Source organism: Helianthus annuus, chromosome 15, assembly GCF_002127325.2.
Source record: "Helianthus annuus cultivar XRQ/B chromosome 15, HanXRQr2.0-SUNRISE, whole genome shotgun sequence".
Classification (NCBI taxonomy): Eukaryota; Viridiplantae; Streptophyta; class Magnoliopsida; order Asterales; family Asteraceae; genus Helianthus; species Helianthus annuus.
The window spans coordinates 2,208,182-2,227,363 of record NC_035447.2 but is presented as its reverse complement, the minus strand read 5'-3'; the positions used below and the strand labels follow the sequence as shown (position 1 = coordinate 2,227,363).

At 38.0% G+C, this 19,182-nt stretch overlaps 1 protein-coding gene and 1 long non-coding RNA gene across 2 annotated transcripts; both read left to right on the top strand.

Moving 5' to 3' along the window:
- Positions 1–1,973: 1,973 nt before the first annotated feature.
- LOC110913113 lies at positions 1,974–3,732 on the top strand. Its single transcript, XR_002578377.2, has 2 exons — positions 1,974–2,203; positions 2,464–3,732. It is a non-coding gene; the product is annotated as an uncharacterized LOC110913113 (long non-coding RNA).
- A 6,983-nt stretch (positions 3,733–10,715) lies between these two features.
- LOC110909987 (pentatricopeptide repeat-containing protein At2g37230) lies at positions 10,716–13,649 on the top strand. The gene has a single exon (XM_022154708.2). It carries the CDS (start codon positions 11,027–11,029, stop codon positions 13,289–13,291), a length of 2,265 nt encoding a protein of 754 aa, XP_022010400.1. The 5' UTR covers positions 10,716–11,026; the 3' UTR covers positions 13,292–13,649.
- Positions 13,650–19,182: the final 5,533 nt, after the last annotated feature.

Genomic DNA, 19,182 nt, shown 5'->3' with positions numbered 1-19,182 from the left:
ATAAAATACAATCTAACATGTCTAACATTCTCTCGCAAGTTGAGGGCAGGGAACGAACTGCAACTTAAACCGTAGAAAAATAAATCTTTGAGAAAATAGTGATTTGGTGAGGTCATTTGTAGAGATAAACTTAACATTATCTTGGGAGATGTCAATAATCAAATCTGCCATCTACTCATTTACACAAACTAGATGGAAGCCCTGACGAGATATGACGGGAGGCTTACAAATTAAGATTTAAACAAACGAATTAATGTATAACTTAGACGTCATTATTTACCTAAAAATTAATGTATAACTTAGGCGTCATTTAACCTTTTTCTTTTAAAAAAAGAAAAACGACTAAAAGTAAATATTTTTTTTGTTACGAAGAGTTCACATCATTCTAGAACGTCTAGAACGTTACGCCCCTTTGATGTGATCGAAATTGTCATCACCACGAACAGTAAAAAGAAAAAATAATATACGCTTAAACCCCCCCCCCCCCCCCCCCCCCCCCCCCCCGCAAAAAAAAGGATAAAAAACCACCAGAAAAAATATTTAAATACTAACTTTAACGTGTATTAAACTATTAATAAGGCTCAGAAATCTTCTTTTCACTAGTTGCTTATAAGAAGCCATCACAATTGTAATCCATCATCATCTAGTTGCTAGTAGTCAGTTGTAACGGTTTCTAGTTCATGAAATTTCAATTCGAAAGTTAATGTACGACAATGGAAGGTTTCGATAGAGGCAGAGTTGCGATGGCGAGTAGCAGCGTTAGCGGCAGTAGCAGAACGTCGCCACACTGCGGCGGCCGGAGGAGAGTGGTTGCGACGAAGTAGCGTGACTGCCGCAACTGGTTGTCGGTTAACAACAGTGTGAAAAGGATTCATAGATGTGAGATTTCGTCCAAATGACATTGTTCTGTTTCCGATAGCGGCACAGCTTGTTGCCCGTTTACCAACCATCTCGATGTAAATTAACTCATTTTTTGTTGGAAATTTAGCAACAATATTTAGGAACATCCAGTTCAGGGCCGGTACTATAGGCTTAGCATGTTAGGCAAAGGCCTAAGGCCACCAAAAGATAAGGGCCTCCACTTTTGTATATAACTATATATTACATGCGTCGCATATTTGGCTCAAATGAACTAACAAATAAGTAAAGACCTAATGACCCAAACATGTAAAACATTTAGGCCCAAAAGTTGAAGAACTAATGGTCTGGATCCCTTTCTTCTTGAACGTTGTCATCTACCTTCAACGCATCCTCCGCTCCTATCCGCATTCCTCACAACTTCATTAAACAATTTGCAGCAATAAATTTAATCTAAACGTATATTTTATTTGTACACACAACATATAGCTCAAAAAAGATTAAGTCAGCCAACTATAAGTTTTTAAATTTATAATTGTCGGTCCCAAACTTGAGTAAAAGAGAATGGTTTATATTGAAAAGTTTTTAAAAAGGGCCCCGACTTTTGTAGTTCGCTTAGGGCCTTCAAAAGCGTTGACTGGCCCTGCTCCAGTTGACGGTAATCTCTCGCTTTTTTAATAAATTTGTTGAAATGGTTGAAGTTGAGATACGGTACTGGTGTAGGTTTAGGGATCCATTGTTATGCATTTAGAATGAAAGGAAGTACTAGTAGAGTTTTTTATTTTGTTGTTATTTATTATTATATTGCTATGGTAGAATTAGTTTATTGTGTTGGTGTAATAAATACAACTCAAAATTATTAGATTTATGGACTTTTCAGGGCCATCAAGAGCTGTTCGAAAGACTACGGAACAACTCTTAAAGACCAGCCCTAGAATTCTCTAAAAGTCAACAAACTTAGGCATAAATATCTAGATGTTTAGATGGAAAATTTTAGAATGCACTGGAAGATTTTTTATGGAGTGTTTTAGGTTTAGAACATTCTAGATAGGCAACCAACAAGTATATATATATATATGACTTTTGAGATATTCATATCACTTGTAAACAAACAACTCTCTCCTAAACTCTCTTCTAAACGTTCTTTAGTCTTTCACTTTATATTTATGTTTAAGCATTTAAGTATTACAAGCATAGTTATCAAAGGCGTGAGGCGCATAGGCTCCGCCAAAGGCCTAGGCGAGAAGTGCAAAAAAAGTGTATGCCTGGAAAAAAACGCAAATAAATAAAAACATAAAGAATAATATTAACAAAGTATAAATTAGCAACATTTGTTTGCATAGAGGTATGTACCTTATGTTTTGGGAGGTTTTCAAAAAAAAATAATTGATATTTCACTTTTAAACCCAAAACTATTTGTTTTTCTACTTATAACACTAAAAATTTTCATCTCTTGCAATTTAAACTCACAACTTTTGTACTTTCAACTTTGGTCCCCACACTTTTCCTATTTTGCAAATTTTTCGTTTGAAATTTTGCGAGTTAACACGGCATAACGTGTGTGTGGTTCAACGTTTTAACACGTCGTTTTACGCTTTGTACTAGATTTTGCGAGTTAACACAACTCAATGTGCATGTGTGGTTCAACGTTTTTACGTCGTCTATCTTTTCCTGGTTTGACAAGTTCGTTACTAGGGCTGGCAAATCGTGTCGTATCGGGTTTAACAGGTATCTGACAACGCGTATAACATAAGTATTAAATATGAATACAACTCGTTTAACTACTTGATATCTCATGTCTATAACACAGTTTTATGTTTCATGTACTAAGAAAAAGAAATGATGGATCCTAACATCATAATTTTATTTATTTTTAAAAAAAGTAAAAATCACATTGTGTACTTTTTCAATAAACAGGTCTAATCGTGTCTTATACAGATATCTATTGCCAGCCCTATTCGTTACAATGAGAGCGGAAACGACTCCTGGATACTCCGTATCCATTGAAACGTATGGATAATCGTTGATAAGTGAGTTGATTAGGTCAAATTCTAACTTTAGGTTGTGATTCCACACATATCTCATCACAATTCGGGGTTTTTGTAATGAATTGCAGTTGATCGGCATTGGAAAGTGAAATTGGAGTCCAGATCTGTTTGATTTTGAAGTGAATTTGTGTTTGGTGAGCAATTGTTGGGGGAATTGAACGATTGTAATGGTGATTTTGTGATTTGGGGATTTTGGGAATTGGGTTCTTGGTGGTGTATATAAATATAAAGGGGGATAAGGATGTGTTGTACTGTGTGCATTGGTGGTTGTACGTTTGGTTGTGTGTTTTCCTTTTTCTGCAAGTTTATTAGTTATTAGATATTATTTCCTTAAATAAGATTAGTGTATTAAATGATGGCAAATCTTTATCAACACCCCTAATCCCATGTGGGTCAATCAAGAACAACATCCTATGCATTCATACGCACAGAATCAGTATGTACTATATGACCGTTTGATTCATGAGTTCAAAGCTTTTCTAGAAGAAAGGTTGATGAGGATAGAACAAGAAGCGGGTCATGCGCTACAACAAGTAAACGCTGGTATAAGTGGTTCGGGTTTATCAGATGAAGAGATTTCTGAGCATCTGCAAGTGTACACTGCACAAGGAAAGATGAGTGAAGTGGATACTTGTTGTATTTGTTTGGGTGAATATGAAAAGAAGGAGAAGATGGGGAGACTCGAATGTGGGCATCGGTTTCATGCGGAATGCATCAAGCGTTGGTTGTTGTCTAAGAATGTTTGCCCCATGTGTATGTCTACTGCATTGACAGTATAACTATTAATTTGATTATGATTGGCGATGTAATGGTTTAATTTGTGTTACAGTATTGGATAGTTGGATATATGATATTAGTTTAATTTGTGTTACAGTTGGATATTTTGATTTATTGATACTTGATTAGAAAGATAAACCCATAACAAAGAACATTAAAACTAACCCATACTTGCTACAAGAATTTTAAAACAACTTCACAATTTGTTTCTGGATGCTTCTTTTCCTGAAACTTATACATAGTTAACGGATATAAGTACGGTTTTCTTTGGTTTTGGGTTCAGTTTCGATTTTTTGTTTTGTTTTGATCGGTTTTTTTGTTTTCGACCTTTTCAGTTTTTTTATTTCATTTCGGTTCGGTTTCGACTTTTTCACTTTTTCTTGTTTCGTTTGGTCGGTTTCGGTTTCGTTTTGGTTCGGTTTCAACTTTTTTCGTTCAATCGTCTTCATGGTTCATAATGCTTCTGTTTTTTTGCTAGCTACTTATCAGATTTTTTATGATGTTTCTGTTAGAATCGTGTGTTTTCATAGAAAGATTATTTAAATTTTAATATCGATAAATCAATTGGTGGTGTTTAACTAGGCTCAATGTGATACCGGACTGTGTTAGTTGCATACTGGACTGTTAATGGCTTCAATTTCGTTCAATCATCTTCATAATGCTTCGATTTAAAGTCTTCGTAATGCTTCGATTTAAGTCTTCTTGAAAGTAGAAGAACTGGAGTTTGAACGGAATTTATGTATTTATTATGAACGGAATTTATGCTTTTATTATGAGTATTATGGTTTTCTGTGTAATTTTTTATAAGAGTAACAAGTAGAAGAATTGGAGTGATACTACATAATCCGGGTAAATATGTAACTGATTTTACATATTAGAATAAGGAAATATGTAAATATTCATTAAATAGTTCAATAAAGGTAAAATAATCATAAATAAGAGTCATTTAAATGAAAAGAGAAAATATGTAATATATATAAGTTAGGAAGGGGAAATATGTAATTGATTTTATGGTTTGAGAAAATACGTAATAAGAAGGTTTAGGAGGGGGAAATATGTAAAAATCCCGATTATATGTCATGAAGATTTTTCTTTAAAAAAAAAAACCTTTGAAACAAACACACTCTTTTGAGCACTTGACAACTCGAGTTGCCACCGAGTCGACTCAGTAATCGTTCTTCAAACACTCATCGCCTTCACACCTCCGTTCTTTCTCCCCAAATCACCAACACAATGTCTTCAATAATCTCTTTACCAAAATCTCAAATCTTGAACCACAACTTGTTCTCAAATCTTGCAAGAATCACAGATTCCCAACAACATGCCTTCAAAGTAAGGGAACTTATGGGTGAATTTAGCAAAAAAAAAATGGTTCTTTTTATATTTGCTCCAAGGTATGCATGAATTTTAGTAAAACTCGTATACATAAAATACAATTGGGGTGACATTCGCGACCAATTTGACCCTTTTTAGCTAAACTGTTTGGCTTCACCCATTTAACATGCCGAAATTGCGTTCTCTTGTAGTAGCATGATACGATGGCTAACAAATTTCAAGAATTGTATAATTTTACCTTAACAGCTTCATCAGCTGCTTTGCAGGCCACAACAGTAGCCTCAAAGTCACCTGTATGCCCAACCATATCACCATTTGGTATGTTCACACGTACCTAAAAATCACATGGAATGGCTTAGTACGAATTAAATATTCAAATCAAACACCTTTGTTATGATGTTGTCAAGGAATAAGATAGCTATTAATCTATTATCTGTTTTATTTAATAATTTTTTCAAATATCTGTCTATTTTAGAGCAAACCACACGAAACAGAACTTTATGCCTTTTTTTATTTTAGCAACCATGCTACATTTTATTACCCATCTTAGCACCGAATGACTTTTCTCATTTAGTTTATATGTATGTATCATGCAACATCTGATTTGACATAAAAATTATTTTTAATGCAATTTTGTGAAACTTGTAAATAAATTTATCATCTAATTTTCCAATAAGCATTTATTCAATATGTGTCATCTGATGTGGTGGATGCCATGGTAATTACAATAGGGACTAATTGACCAATTTGGAATACGTGCCTTAAACTTAGGGTGTAAGGGGTGCTCACCTAATAGGTGAGTCCTCCATCTTACACGTAACCAACCAGAGTAAGCCACGTCAACTCCCCTAATACACTCCCCTAATACCCCTTTTTGATGGCGGCACTCCCCTATTAGGGGAGTTGGTTTTTTTTTTTTCTAAAATAATGCATGTTTATAAATTAAAAAAAGATTAATAAAATTAAAAATTAAATAAAAGACATTTCATTAAATTAAAAAAAAAAACATTCAAACTAGAAAAAAAAATACATTCAACCTAGAAAAATATAAAAACAAACTACTCCTCGTCCGAATCAACTTCAAGGTGAGGCAAATCTAAACTTCCGAGATGCTCAACGAGATCGTGTTTTAGCCTCCAATGCGTGTCTTCGTCAATGAGCTCCGTATAGGCTGTATCATCGAAGACGGGTTCGACTGGAGGATCTTGAATATGAACCGGTGCTATCGCCCTTCCGTCGTCTTTTATAATCATGTTGTGTAAAATAAGGCACGTATACACGATGGACCTTATCTTTCTCACCGTTTTCGAACGCATTGGACGATTTAGTATTCCCCACTTCGACTTTAAGCTACTATCGCTTGACGATGAATCTCCATCGTCGGGAAAGTCGGGTATGGTAGAAAGAAACGGAAACTTGGAATCCATTTTGTGTTTGAAAGATTTGAGTTTGAGAGTTTTGGTGTGGGTTTGAGAGTTGTGAATGTGGTAAAAAATATTAATTAGGTTGGTTATATATATTGTTTAAAAAAAATTGAATTTTTTTTAATAAATTCGACCGTTTATCAACGGTCATATCTCGATCCACGCGCAAAATCAATCGGTGAACCCACAATCAAAACCCACCCCGATTCGGGACCCCGCGGTGATGGCGGCGGTGTTCCCGATCGGGGAAAGGCCTCACCGATGGCACTCCCTGAGAACGCCCCGTTCACCCTTACCGAGCAAAACAAAGGTGAGTTCATCTCTTGAGCATGCGTCTCGGTGGTTGTGACAGTCAATTCGGTATTCCTGGGAGGAATGGGTCTTGGGTAAATCATTGGGTATTCCTGAGAGAAATACATCTCTTGGTTAAAACGTGAATGTTAGATAATACACTCTTCCTTTTTATGTCCCATCTTATACCGAATAGTTACCTGAGAGGTAATGGGGTATTAGTTGATAGTGCTATTAGGCTTGGCAACCTCACACCATACCTGAGAGGACTGGCGTGAACTAATGACCTTAAATCATGACCAATCTTTGGATAGGGGCATTGGCGACGGGCAAAACAATCTGGTAGCCATCTTGTACGGTACTTGGGTTATTATCTACATTACATACAATGGACTGAACTAAACACTTGGTAACTAACGTTTTCACAAACTATGAACTCGCCAGCTTTGTCTGATACACTTGTTGCATGCTCGCAGGTCGTTAGATGTCTTGGATTGAGAACTTGCTATGTGGAGTGGCTAGAGTGGTCATGGGTAGCTCTGATTTGGATACGCGTGATGGGTTCATTGATTCGTACATTTGTTTTGAGATTATTTAAACTATGGTTTCGATAATGCTTCCGCTAAACATGTTGGGTTTACTTAAACTTATTGTTGATACTTTTTATTAATTAGTGACGATTTTATTTAGAAACTTGTATGGGTTCAACGTAATTAGTGGCTCGATGTTGGTACGTCACACGCCTAGCAGGGGTATTCCCTAGGTGGTATTTTAGGGGTGTGACACTTACAGTGCTTAAGATCACCTCAACAAGTTGGTCCTTGCTCCTCTTTCTACTCGAAAATAGCCTTCTATTCCGTTATTCCCACACAAAGTAGGCATTTGCACCCACTACAAGCTTAGCAATTACATGGCTACTTGTTTTGGAATTAGTAGAGTTTTTTATTTTGTGGTTATTTATTATTATATTGATATGGTAGAATTAGTTTATTATGTTAGTGTAATGTCACTCCCTCCATAAATACAACTCAAAATTATTAGATTCATGGACTTTCCAGGACCATCAAGAGCTATTCGAAAGACTACGGAACAACCCATAAAGACCAGCCCTAGAATTCTCTAAAAATCAACAAACATAGACATAAATATCTAGATGTTTAGATGAAAAATTTTAGAATGCACTGGAAGATTTTTGTATGGAGTGTTTTAGGTTTAGAACACTCTAGATAGGCAACAAACAAATATATATATATATATATATATATATATATATATATATATATATATATATATTGCGCTAAAATAAGAACCACCTCGAGTTGTAAGAACCGCGAGAACTTTTTGATCCGGGCCTTGGTGGACCAAATTTTTTTTTTCAGAAACGTAGATGCATGTATAAAAACAACATTTGTAAAAAAAAAAATTCAAAAGAAAAATGTCGTGGGTGTAGTTTTGAGCAACACAAGTTTGTGTTTATAGGACCCGTAAATTTTCCGACCAGATTTACGGGTCCCGTAAACACAAACTTGTGACGCTCAAAACTACACACACGACATTTTTTTTTTTTAATTTTTTTTACAAATGGTGTTTATATACATGCATCTACGTCCATGAAAAAAAAAATTGGTCCACCGCGCCCCCTACGGTGTAGTTCTCACGGTTCTTACAACTCGAGGTGGTTCTCATTTTAGCATTCCCCTGTATATATATATATGTGAGTTTTGAGATATCCATATCACTTGTAAAGAAACAACTCTCTTCTAAATGTTCAACAATACAAAGTCTTTTACTTTATATTTATGTTCAAGTATTACAAGCATAGTTATCAAATGCGTGAGACGCACAGGCTCCGCTAGGGCCTAGGCGAGAAGCGCAAAAAAAGTGTGTGCCTGAAAAAAAAAACGCAAATAAATAAAAGCATAAAGAATAATATTAACAAAGTGTAAATTAGCAAAATTTGTGTCTATAGAGGTATGTACCTCATGCTTTGGGAGGTTTTCAAAAAAAAATTGGTATTTCACTTTTAACACAAAACTATTTGTTTTTCTGCTTATAACACCAAAGTTTTCATCTCTTGCAATTTAAACTCACAACTTTTTTACTTTCAACTTTGGTCCCCACACTTTTCATATTTCGCAAATTTTTCGTTTTAAATTTTGCGAGTTAACACGGCATAACGTGTGTGTGGTTCAACGTTTTAACATGTCATTTTACGATTCGTACTAGATTTTGCGAGTTAACACAGCTCAACGTGCGTGTGTGATTCAACATTTTTACGTCGTCTATCTTTTCCTGGTTTGACAAGTTCGTTACAACGTACGTGGTTCTAAATCGACTTAATTATTATTTTCTAGGTTTTACGTTGCAGTCCAATATATTCGCGTTAACACACCGTAACTTCAGTATTAGTTGTCACTAACGATTAGAGGTGGCAATCTTGACCCAAAGGCTTTCAAATGGGTTAGTTTGGGTTGCTTTTAAAATTATATGGGTTAGTTTGGGTAAGCTATTTTAACTAAACGGGTCACAACGGGTCAATTGAAATTCCATCTTGTTATTTTCGGGTCAAAACGGGTCGTCAACTTTAAAGAAATGGGTCGATGTGGGTTAGCACCTTAAAGAAACGGGTCAGATTTCGGATCAAAATGAGTTTCGGGCCCGTGCACGGGATGAGTTTCGGATCGCAACGGGTTTCAGGCCGACACGAGTTTTCGCACGGGACGGGTTTTAGGCCGACACGAGTTTCCGCACGGGACGGGTTTCGGACCGACACGAGTTTCCGCACGGGACGGTTTCGGACCGCAACGGGTTTCAGGCCGACACGAGTTTCCGCACGGGACGGGTTTTAGGCCGACACGAGTTTCCGCACGGGACGGGTTTCGTACTGCAACGAGTTTTAGGCCGACACGGGTTTCCACATGAGACGGGTTTCGGACCGCAACGAGTCTTAGGCCGACACGGGTTTCCACACGAGACGGGTTTCGGATCGGGACGGGTTTTAGGCCGACACGAGTTTCTGCACGGGACGGGTTTTAGGCCGACACGAGTTTCCGCACGGGACGGGTTTCGGATCGCAACACGGAACGAGTTTCGGATCGCAACGGGTTTTAGGCCGACATGGTTTCAATATTTTCAGTTTTTTTTTGTTCATTTTCGGTTTTTTGTTTCCGTTTGGTCGGTTTATTCGGTATTTTTCCATCTTATGACCTGATATTGAGTTGACACATTTAAACCACCTGACGAAAATGGTATGATGAGTTGTAAATATTGAAATAGCGTTTAAAGTTTTTTTTTTTTGAACGTTCAACGAAAATCTTTATTAAAAAAAAAGGAGAAACGAGGCAAGCCAAAGGCTAGCCCAAACAACAAACAGCAAATACAACTGTCAACAACAGCAGGACACCCTCATGGCCCAACTACCACCCAATTTTGTGCAGATTAAAACTATTCCAAATTCCCCAGTTTTTAAAGTAATTTGAAAGATGTTCTTCAATAAAGAAAGCAATGTGTATCATGCATGAGTGCACTCAAATTCTATTAGAGAATCTGATGGTGTTTGTTGTGTATTCCTCATTGTTTCAGAATGACAAAGGAGAAAAAGTCAAATGGCGATGTTGACTTTGGTAACCTGAAGATTGCATTTCTGTTTATGATCATAACTAGGAAGATCGAAAATGTCTGGGAGATTGCATTTCTGTTTCTATTAGGTATTTAATTTGTTTTGCAGTCTTGCAGATCACTTTTTCAGCTGTACTCTCTTTATTTTAACCAACTCGACCCGACCCGACCCGAAATCCGTTCTGACCCGGATCCGTTTCAACCCGAACCCATTCTGACCCGAACCCGTTCCGACCCGAACCCGTTTCGACCCGAACCAAAACAACCCTTTTATGTAATTGACCCGTTTTGACCCAAACCCGTCTTGACCCGGACCCGTTTTGACCCATGACCCGACCCGACCCGAACCGACCCGTTTGCCAGGTCTACTAACGATGATATGGCATTGGTGCTATTCGACACGGTTTTACGCCCCGCCGCATTGCGGCGGGTGGTAAATCTAGTTTTGACTTATATTTATCTATAATATTTTGGTTCTCGGTTTTAGTGTGCGATACAGACATCAACGCTACGATTAGATTACATGTTATATGCAACTTTTTCTTAACAAAAAAAAAATAATAAAAAAAAAAACCCTCTTTTGAGCACTAAACGAGTTACCAGTAATCGTTCTAAAACCCTACCTCAAACATTCATCGCCTCGACACCTCAATTCTCTCCCAAATCACCAACACAATGTCTTCAATAATCTCTTTACCAAAATCCCAAATCTTGAACCACAACTTCTTCTCAAATCTTGCAAGAATCACAGGTTCCCAACAACATGCCTTCAAATCCCTCCACTTTTCCACCTCTTTACCCGAACCCGAAACACCCATTTCACCCCACGACCCAGATCCCCTCCCGACCCAAAACCCACAACCCGACAAGATCAACAATCTTGGACCAAGAACCCCAAGAGGTAAGCAACGAAACCCTGAAAAATTGGAAGATATTATATGTAGAATGATGGCTAATAGGGCTTGGACCACTAGATTACAGAACTCAATTAGAAGTTTAGTTCCTGTGTTTGATCATAATCTTGTTTATAATGTGTTACATGGTGCTCGAAACCCTGATCATGCCTTGCAGTTCTTTCGCTGGGTTGAGCGGTCCGGTTTGTTTAAACACGACCGCGAAACGCATTTTAAGATTATCGATATATTGGGTAAGGCTGCTAAGTTGAATCATGCTAGGTGCATTTTGTTAGATATGCCGAAAAAAGGGATCAAATGGGATGAGGATTTGTTTATCGTTTTGATCGATAGTTACGGGAAATCGGGTATTGTTCAAGAGAGTGTTAAGATTTTTAGGAGTATGGAGGAATTGGGTGTGGCGAGAACGATAAAGTCGTATGATGTTTTGTTTAAGGTGATTATGCGACGAGGGAGGTATATGATGGCGAAACGGTATTTTAATAAGATGTTGAGTGAAGGGATAAACCCGAGTCGACATACGTATAATGTTTTGATTTGGGGGTTTTTTCTTTCGTCGAGGGTTTCGACTGCGAATAGGTTTTTTGAAGATATGAAAAGTCGAGAGATTTCGCCGGATGTTGTTACGTATAATACTATGATTAACGGGTTTAATCGGGTGAAAAAGATAGACGAGAGTGAGAGGTTGTTTGTTGAAATGAAAGGAAAGAATATCGAACCGACGGTTATCACTTACACGACAATGATTAAAGGGTATGTTAATGTCGGTAGAGTTGATGACGGGTTAAAGTTGTTTCAAGAAATGAAAGGTTTCGGTATGAAACCGAATGATTTCACGTATTCGGCTTTATTACCGGGGCTTTGTGATGCTGATAAAATGGCTGATGCAAATGCGATCGTGAAGGAAATGGTGCACCGTCATATCGCCCCGAAGGACAATTCCGTCTTTTTACAGTTGATTTCTGGTCAATGTAAGGCGGGTAATCTTGAAGCAGCTGCGGATGTGCTTAAGTTCATGATGCGATTAAACGTCACTCCTGAAGCTGGACATTACGGTGTTATAATCGAAAACCTTTGCAACAACGGCGTTTACGATGAGGCTGTTAAGTTATTAGATCAACTTATAGAAAACGGAGCCGTGTTGAACACTACAGGTAAGTTAGGGCTTGAATCAACTGCGTATAACCCGATGATCGAATATTTATGTAACAACGGTATGACTAATAAAGCCGAAACGTTATTCCGCCAGTTGATGAAATTAGGTGTTTTGGATCCGGTTGGATTTAATAGCTTAATACAGGGACATTCAACCGAAGGCTCACCTGATTCGGGTTTCGAAATTTTAAAAATCATGATGAGGAAAAACGTCCCGTGCGAAGAAGCTTCTTACAAGTCGCTAATCGAGAGTTACTTGAAGAAAAACGAGCCAGCCGATGCTAAAACCGCATTCGATTGCATGATCGAAACCGGACATAACCCGGATTCGTCTCTTTACGGGTCGGTAATGGGAAGTTTATTCGAAGACGGAAGGGTACAAACCGCGAGTCGGGTGATGAAAATCATGATTGAAAAGGGTTTAAAAGAGCACAAAAATTTGGTTTCGAAAATCTTGGAAGCACTTTTATTACGGGGTCATGTTGAGGAAGCGTTAGGAAGAATCGACCTTATGATGAATGTCGGGTTTGACCCTGATTTTGACCATTTGTTATCGGTTGTATGTGAAAAAGGAAAGACGATTGCTGCTGTGAAGCTGTTGGATTACGTTTTGGAGCGAGATTATACGGTAGAATTTTCAACTTACGATAAGGTTTTGGATGCGTTATTAGCTGCTGGAAAGACGCTTAACGCGTACTCGATTTTATGTAAAATTAAAGAGAAAGGGGGCGTTACGGATAAAAGCAGCGGTGAGGAGTTGATCAAGATTCTTAACGAACAGGGGAACACAAAACAGGCCGATATTCTATCTAGAATGATCAACGGGGCAGGTGGCAAGAAAGGGAAGAAACAAGCATTCATTGCAGCTTAATGAAACGTGAGTCGATTTATAGTGTCTTTTTTCTGTTCCGCATAATAATATTTGCTAGAGTTACTGCAACATGCATCACATTCACTGTTTTAGTTCAGGTTTTAGAACTATCTCATAGAACATATTGTTTTTTTATTTGATCTTCGTTAAGACGGAGACTTTTGTGTTTTCGTTATGCACCCGAAACCAGTTTTGCATTGTTTGTGTTTTATTTGGCTAGTTGAGGAAAACATCTGCTATGACAGCCTCTCTTTTGGCTCATTTACGGTTGTTTGGGACCGCGTTTTAAAATTCTAGATCTGTTTTATCGCGTATTGATACATGAATAAACGCTAGTGTTTGTGATTGTTTATTTTAACTATTTGATTATTTGTAAGTGGAATAGACAATTTGAACTCCTGTATTTGATCTTCCTGACCTGATTTATTTTTTATAGAAAGCATATATTGCAATATCTGAATAGCTAAGAATAACTATTAAATTTTGATTTTTCAAAAAACTTAACAAATAAAATAATTCTATGAGACATTTTAGTGAAAAAGATTAATTGTACTTCAAGGGTAAGGTTATTATACAAATTGGTTTTAACGTGCTAAACGTGAGAAGTGAATAATGTTTTTCTGGGTCAAGTCAGACATGTATTTTTAGTTCTAAAACCTCAAAAAAATTATATAACTAACTATATAAAAAATATTTTTTTTTTCGTTTTTTCCACTAAAAAACATGTATAGATTTGTTTTTGAACGGCAACATATATTAGAAAGGAAACATTCCAGCGAAAAGCTGGATACACAAAGAAAAAAAAAACGAGGCTGCAAACAGACCAAAGAAACATGCTGCAATCGACAAAAACATGCTGAACGACGCTGCAATCGACAAAAAACATGCTGAACCGTCTCCAACGAATTAAGACAACGAGTACAATCGGTAGACACCAGATTCACCCCCCTCACTCTAAGATTATCAGAAACTGGAATACGATTCTGGAAGGCCCGCCAAACGAAAGAATTCACCTTGATGGGGCACCCAATTCACCCAGTTGCAGAGCTGACCCGACGACCTGAACGACCTATATTCCAGTAAATTTCTAACGGCTTTGACAGAGAAACCCTCGTCCCCAAGCCCAGAAGGTAAAAAATTAAAAGAATCTTTCTTCACTTCTCACGTTTTACATGTTAAGATTCATTTGTATTTGATCTTTACACTATATTTCAAATTCAAATTAATTAATTTCTCTTTTTAATATTTAATTACTTGCATTGCCATGTTGCTACTGGATTTGATGAGCTCGGTACCATCCGGTACCTAAAATACCGTTACCGAAATCCCCAAAAGTGGGTACCGGTACCGAATATACCTGATACAGTATGGCTTGATACGGCCGGTACTGGTACGACACCGGTATTTAAGGGTAAAACCCGATGAATACCGGTGTCGAACGGATACCGAAAATACACTCAGTTTGGTACATTTGATACCGGTACCCAATACTATTAATTCTGAAGTGTCAAGTGCATATAAGAATCACAATATTCAACTGAATTCGATGCCTTCATTAAACAACTAGACGGCTTTAAATAGCCAAACCAATACAACGTTCAAAAACTAACAGACCTACAAAACAGGAAAGACTCAACTGAAATAGGAAAACTCAACAACCCAGCTGCCCACTACTCCATAACGTTAACTTCCTAAAGACTCGGACTTATTGACTAAAACAAAGACAAAACATAGAATAATAATAATAAAAACCATACGTAGATCCAATAAATTCCTCCCCTAAACAAGACCATCTTCAAGTGGCTTGTTTAACCACACAGACTCCCATAGCTTCCCGCATTATCTTGAATGTTTCCTCCTTTACTGCCTTGGTTAAGCCATCTGCAACTTGTTGCTTAGTGCCACAAAACTCCAGTTTGACTATCTCTTTCTCGACCAGCTCCCTCAAATAATGATAACGAATTTCTATATGCTTGGATCTCCTATGCATAACTGGATTCTTTGACAACTTTATGGTAGATGTATTATCACAATAGATCTTCACAACTCCAGTTTCCTCCTCCATTTCTTTCAACAACCCTTTCATCCAAACACAGTGACAAGCACATAAACCTGCAGCCACATATTCGGCCTCAGTTGATGATAGTGTCACTATATCTTGTTTCCTCGAGCACCAACACACTGCTGCACTACTTAACACACAAACATAACCCGATGTACTTCGCCTGTCTTCAGAATCTCTTGCATAATTACTGTCAGTATACACTTCCAGCCCCTCTTTCTTTCTTTTATCATACCTCAGCCCATAGTTTAGAGTACCTTTAATATACCTTAAAATTCTTTTTGCTGCATGGAAATGATCTTCCTTTGGATTTGCCATAAACCTTGAAATGAGACTAACCACATACATAATATCAGGTCTGGTGACAGTCAAGTACATAAGACTACCAACCAGACTCTTATACATGGTTCCATCAATATCCTCCCCTGATCCAAGCTTCGTTAGAATAGCTCCTGGCACTATAGGTATCTGCACTGCATTGGCTTCCTCTAGCCCAAATCTTTTCAATACTTCATTTGCATACTTCCTTTGATTGACTTCTATAGCCTCCTCAGTCTGATTTATTTCAACACCCAAAAAATACCTCATCTGACCAAGATCAGTCATGCTGAATTCCCTCTTCATAGATGCTTTAAAATCTTCACAAATCACTTTATCACTTCCTGCATATATCAGATCATCTACATACAGGCTCACCATTAAAAATTTGTTCATTACCTTCTTAATGAACAGCGTATGATCATAACTGCTCCTTTTGAATCCTTCTCTTTTAAAATAAGCTTCAATTCTGTGATACCACGCTCTAGGAGCTTGTTTCAGGCCGTAAAGGGCTTTCTTCAGCCTATACACTTTATCTTCTTCTCCTTTCTTGACAAATCCTTCTGGTTGCTCAACATACACTGTTTCTTTTAATTCACCATGTAAAAAGGCACTCTTTACATCTAGCTGGTACACTGTCCACTCTCTCTTAGCTGCAACAGCAAGGAACATTCTGATTGTATCCCATCTAGCAACAGGAGCAAAAACTTCATGGTAATCTACTCCCTGCCTTTGAGCATATCCTTTTACCACTAACCTTGCCTTGTACTTTTCTACTTCTCCTTTTTCATTCAGCTTAGTCTTGTACAACCACTTAACTCCAATGGGCTTCACTCCTGACACAGCATCAACTAATTCCCAAGTCTGATTACTCTCTATAGCATCAATTTCAGCTTTCATAGCAGACTTCCATTTTCCTTCTTTTACCGCTTCTTCATAGCTAATTGGATCTTCTAAAGAGCTATACAAAGCCATCACATCTTCTTCAGCATAACTAGAATAATAATCCTTCATCCAGACAGGTGTTCTTCTGTTCCTGCTAGTTGTTTGATTACCCGACTGCATGGAGGTGAGATCATCATTATCCTCTTGAGCTGCTTCTTCCTCTGCATTCTGTGTCTGAATTGGATCTTGTTCACTCGTTGTATCTTCAGTTGGAGTGTTTTCAGGTTCACGAACATCTTCCTCAACAACTAAATCTTGTACCTCTTCCTTAGGAGTACTCCAATCCCACTTGCCCTCTTCATCAAACGTAACATCTCTGCTTATCACAAGCTTCTTGGCAATAGGATCATAGAGCCTGTAGGCTTTTGATTCAATACTAACCCCAAGAAATACACACTTGTGGCTCTTATCATCCAATTTAGTTCTCAACTGTTTTGGCACATGCACGTAACCAATACAGCCGAAAACCCTCAAATGACCCACACTTGGCTTAACACCTGTCCATAACTGCTCAGGAACCTTCTTATCCAAACTTCTACTTACAGTTCTATTTAAGACATGACATGCCCAAGCTACAGCCTCAGCCCAAAAACTCTTGGGCAGATCTTTCTCCTTTAAAAGGCATCTAACCATATTCATGATTGTTCTATTTCTCCTCTCTGCCACCCCATTCTGCTGGGGTGTGTATGCAGCAGTTAATTGTCTTGTAATTCCCTCTTTTTCACAAAAATCTTTGAACTCTTGAGAAGTAAATTCTCCTCCCCTATCACTTCTTAAGCATTTCAAACTAAGACCAGTTTCCTTTTCTACTAGAGCCTTAAACCTTTTAAAACATTCAAATGCTTCCCCTTTAAATGCCAACATGTAAACCCAGGTTTTTCTAGTATAATCATCAATGAACACTAGAACATACCTCTTATTTCCTTCAGACATGGGTTTGATTGGCCCACATATATCTGTGTGAACAAGCTGCAATCGTTCAGAGGCATGCCACTTGCTTTTCTTGGGTATCTCCACTCGATTCTGCTTTCCCACAGCGCATACTTCACATACATGAGTTTTCTGAGCCACCTTGGGTAACCCTTCAACCATATCATTGAACTGCATGGTTCTAAGGGCTTTGTGATTAACATGAGCAAATCTTCTGTGCCATAAAGCCTCTCCTGTGGTAACTTGCATGCACCTGTCTGGTTCCTCTTGTGCTGCAAATATGGGAAACATCCGGTTTCTGGTCATCTTAGAAGTCAAGATCAACCCCTTCACTGAATGATATACCTTGCCAACTCCTTCCTTGAAAATAAATGTTACTCCTTTGTCTTGAAGTTGTCCAACACTAATGAGATTAGAAGTCAGATCAGGTGCATAATACACCTTAGTGATGATCTGAGTTATCCCATCTACAACCAATTTCACATCTCCAATTCCCTGAACCTCCAGTTTTTTGTCATTTCCTAGCTTGACTGAATGTGTGAAACTCAGATCAAGTTTTGTGAACCAAGCCTTGTTCCCTGTCATGTGATTGGAACAAGCTGAATCCAAGAACCAGATGCTCTCCTTCCCAGTTTTTAACAACTCTGAATTAGCCCTTATAACCTTCTCTTCCTGCTCGTATTTCTCCACATCTATTGTTGCCATCAACACCAATTCTTCACTCTCATCATACTCCGCATAATTCACTGTCTTCTCTTCCGAGGGACATTCATATTGAAAGTGACCCAATTTGTGACATCTGTAGCATTCAACAGAACTTTTATCAAACGATCCTCGTCCTCGTCCTCTGCCTCTTCCTCTCGTATAGTTTGATCGCCCCCTTCCTCTTCCCCTACCATAAGAATTTTCTTGTTCAACCTTGAGAACCTGCTCCTCAGTTGGCCTTTTTAAAAGCTTTTGCTCATGAACAAGTAGGGAGCTTTGCAGTTCATCAACTGTCATCTCGTCTAGATTTTTTGACTCTTCAATAGTGCACACAACAAAATTGAAATTTTCTGTGAGTGTGCGTAATACCTTTTCAACTATCTTCACATCAGGCATGTCATCTCCACAAGTCCTCATATCATTTGCAGTGGTCATCACTCTCCCAATATAATCATTCACACTTTCTCCTGTCTTCATTTCAAGAGTTTCAAAAATTCTTCGTAACCTCTGCAACTGTGCTCGTTTGACCCGAGCACTCCCTTGATACTTATTTTTCATTGCATCCCACACTTGCTTGGAAGTCTCCTTTTGGGAAATTGTCTTCAGAATTGACTTGTCTATCGACTGGAACAAGTAATTCAATACCTTCAAATCCTTCAACTTGTTTTCTTCATAGTTTTTCCTCTGAATTGGCGTTGCTTGCTCTCCTGGCTTAATCACTGTGTACCCATCCTCTACCACGCTCCAACTTTCCTTTGATTGGATAAGGTTCTTCATGACCATATGCCAATGATCATAATCCCCATCAAACTTTGGTACATGGGTTGCCTGGACATGACTCGATTCCTCTGTCATTTTTTCTTGCAGCAGCCTTTCTCTCTATCACTCAAAAATGATCTCACTCAGCTCTCTAATGGATCTCACAAATTGT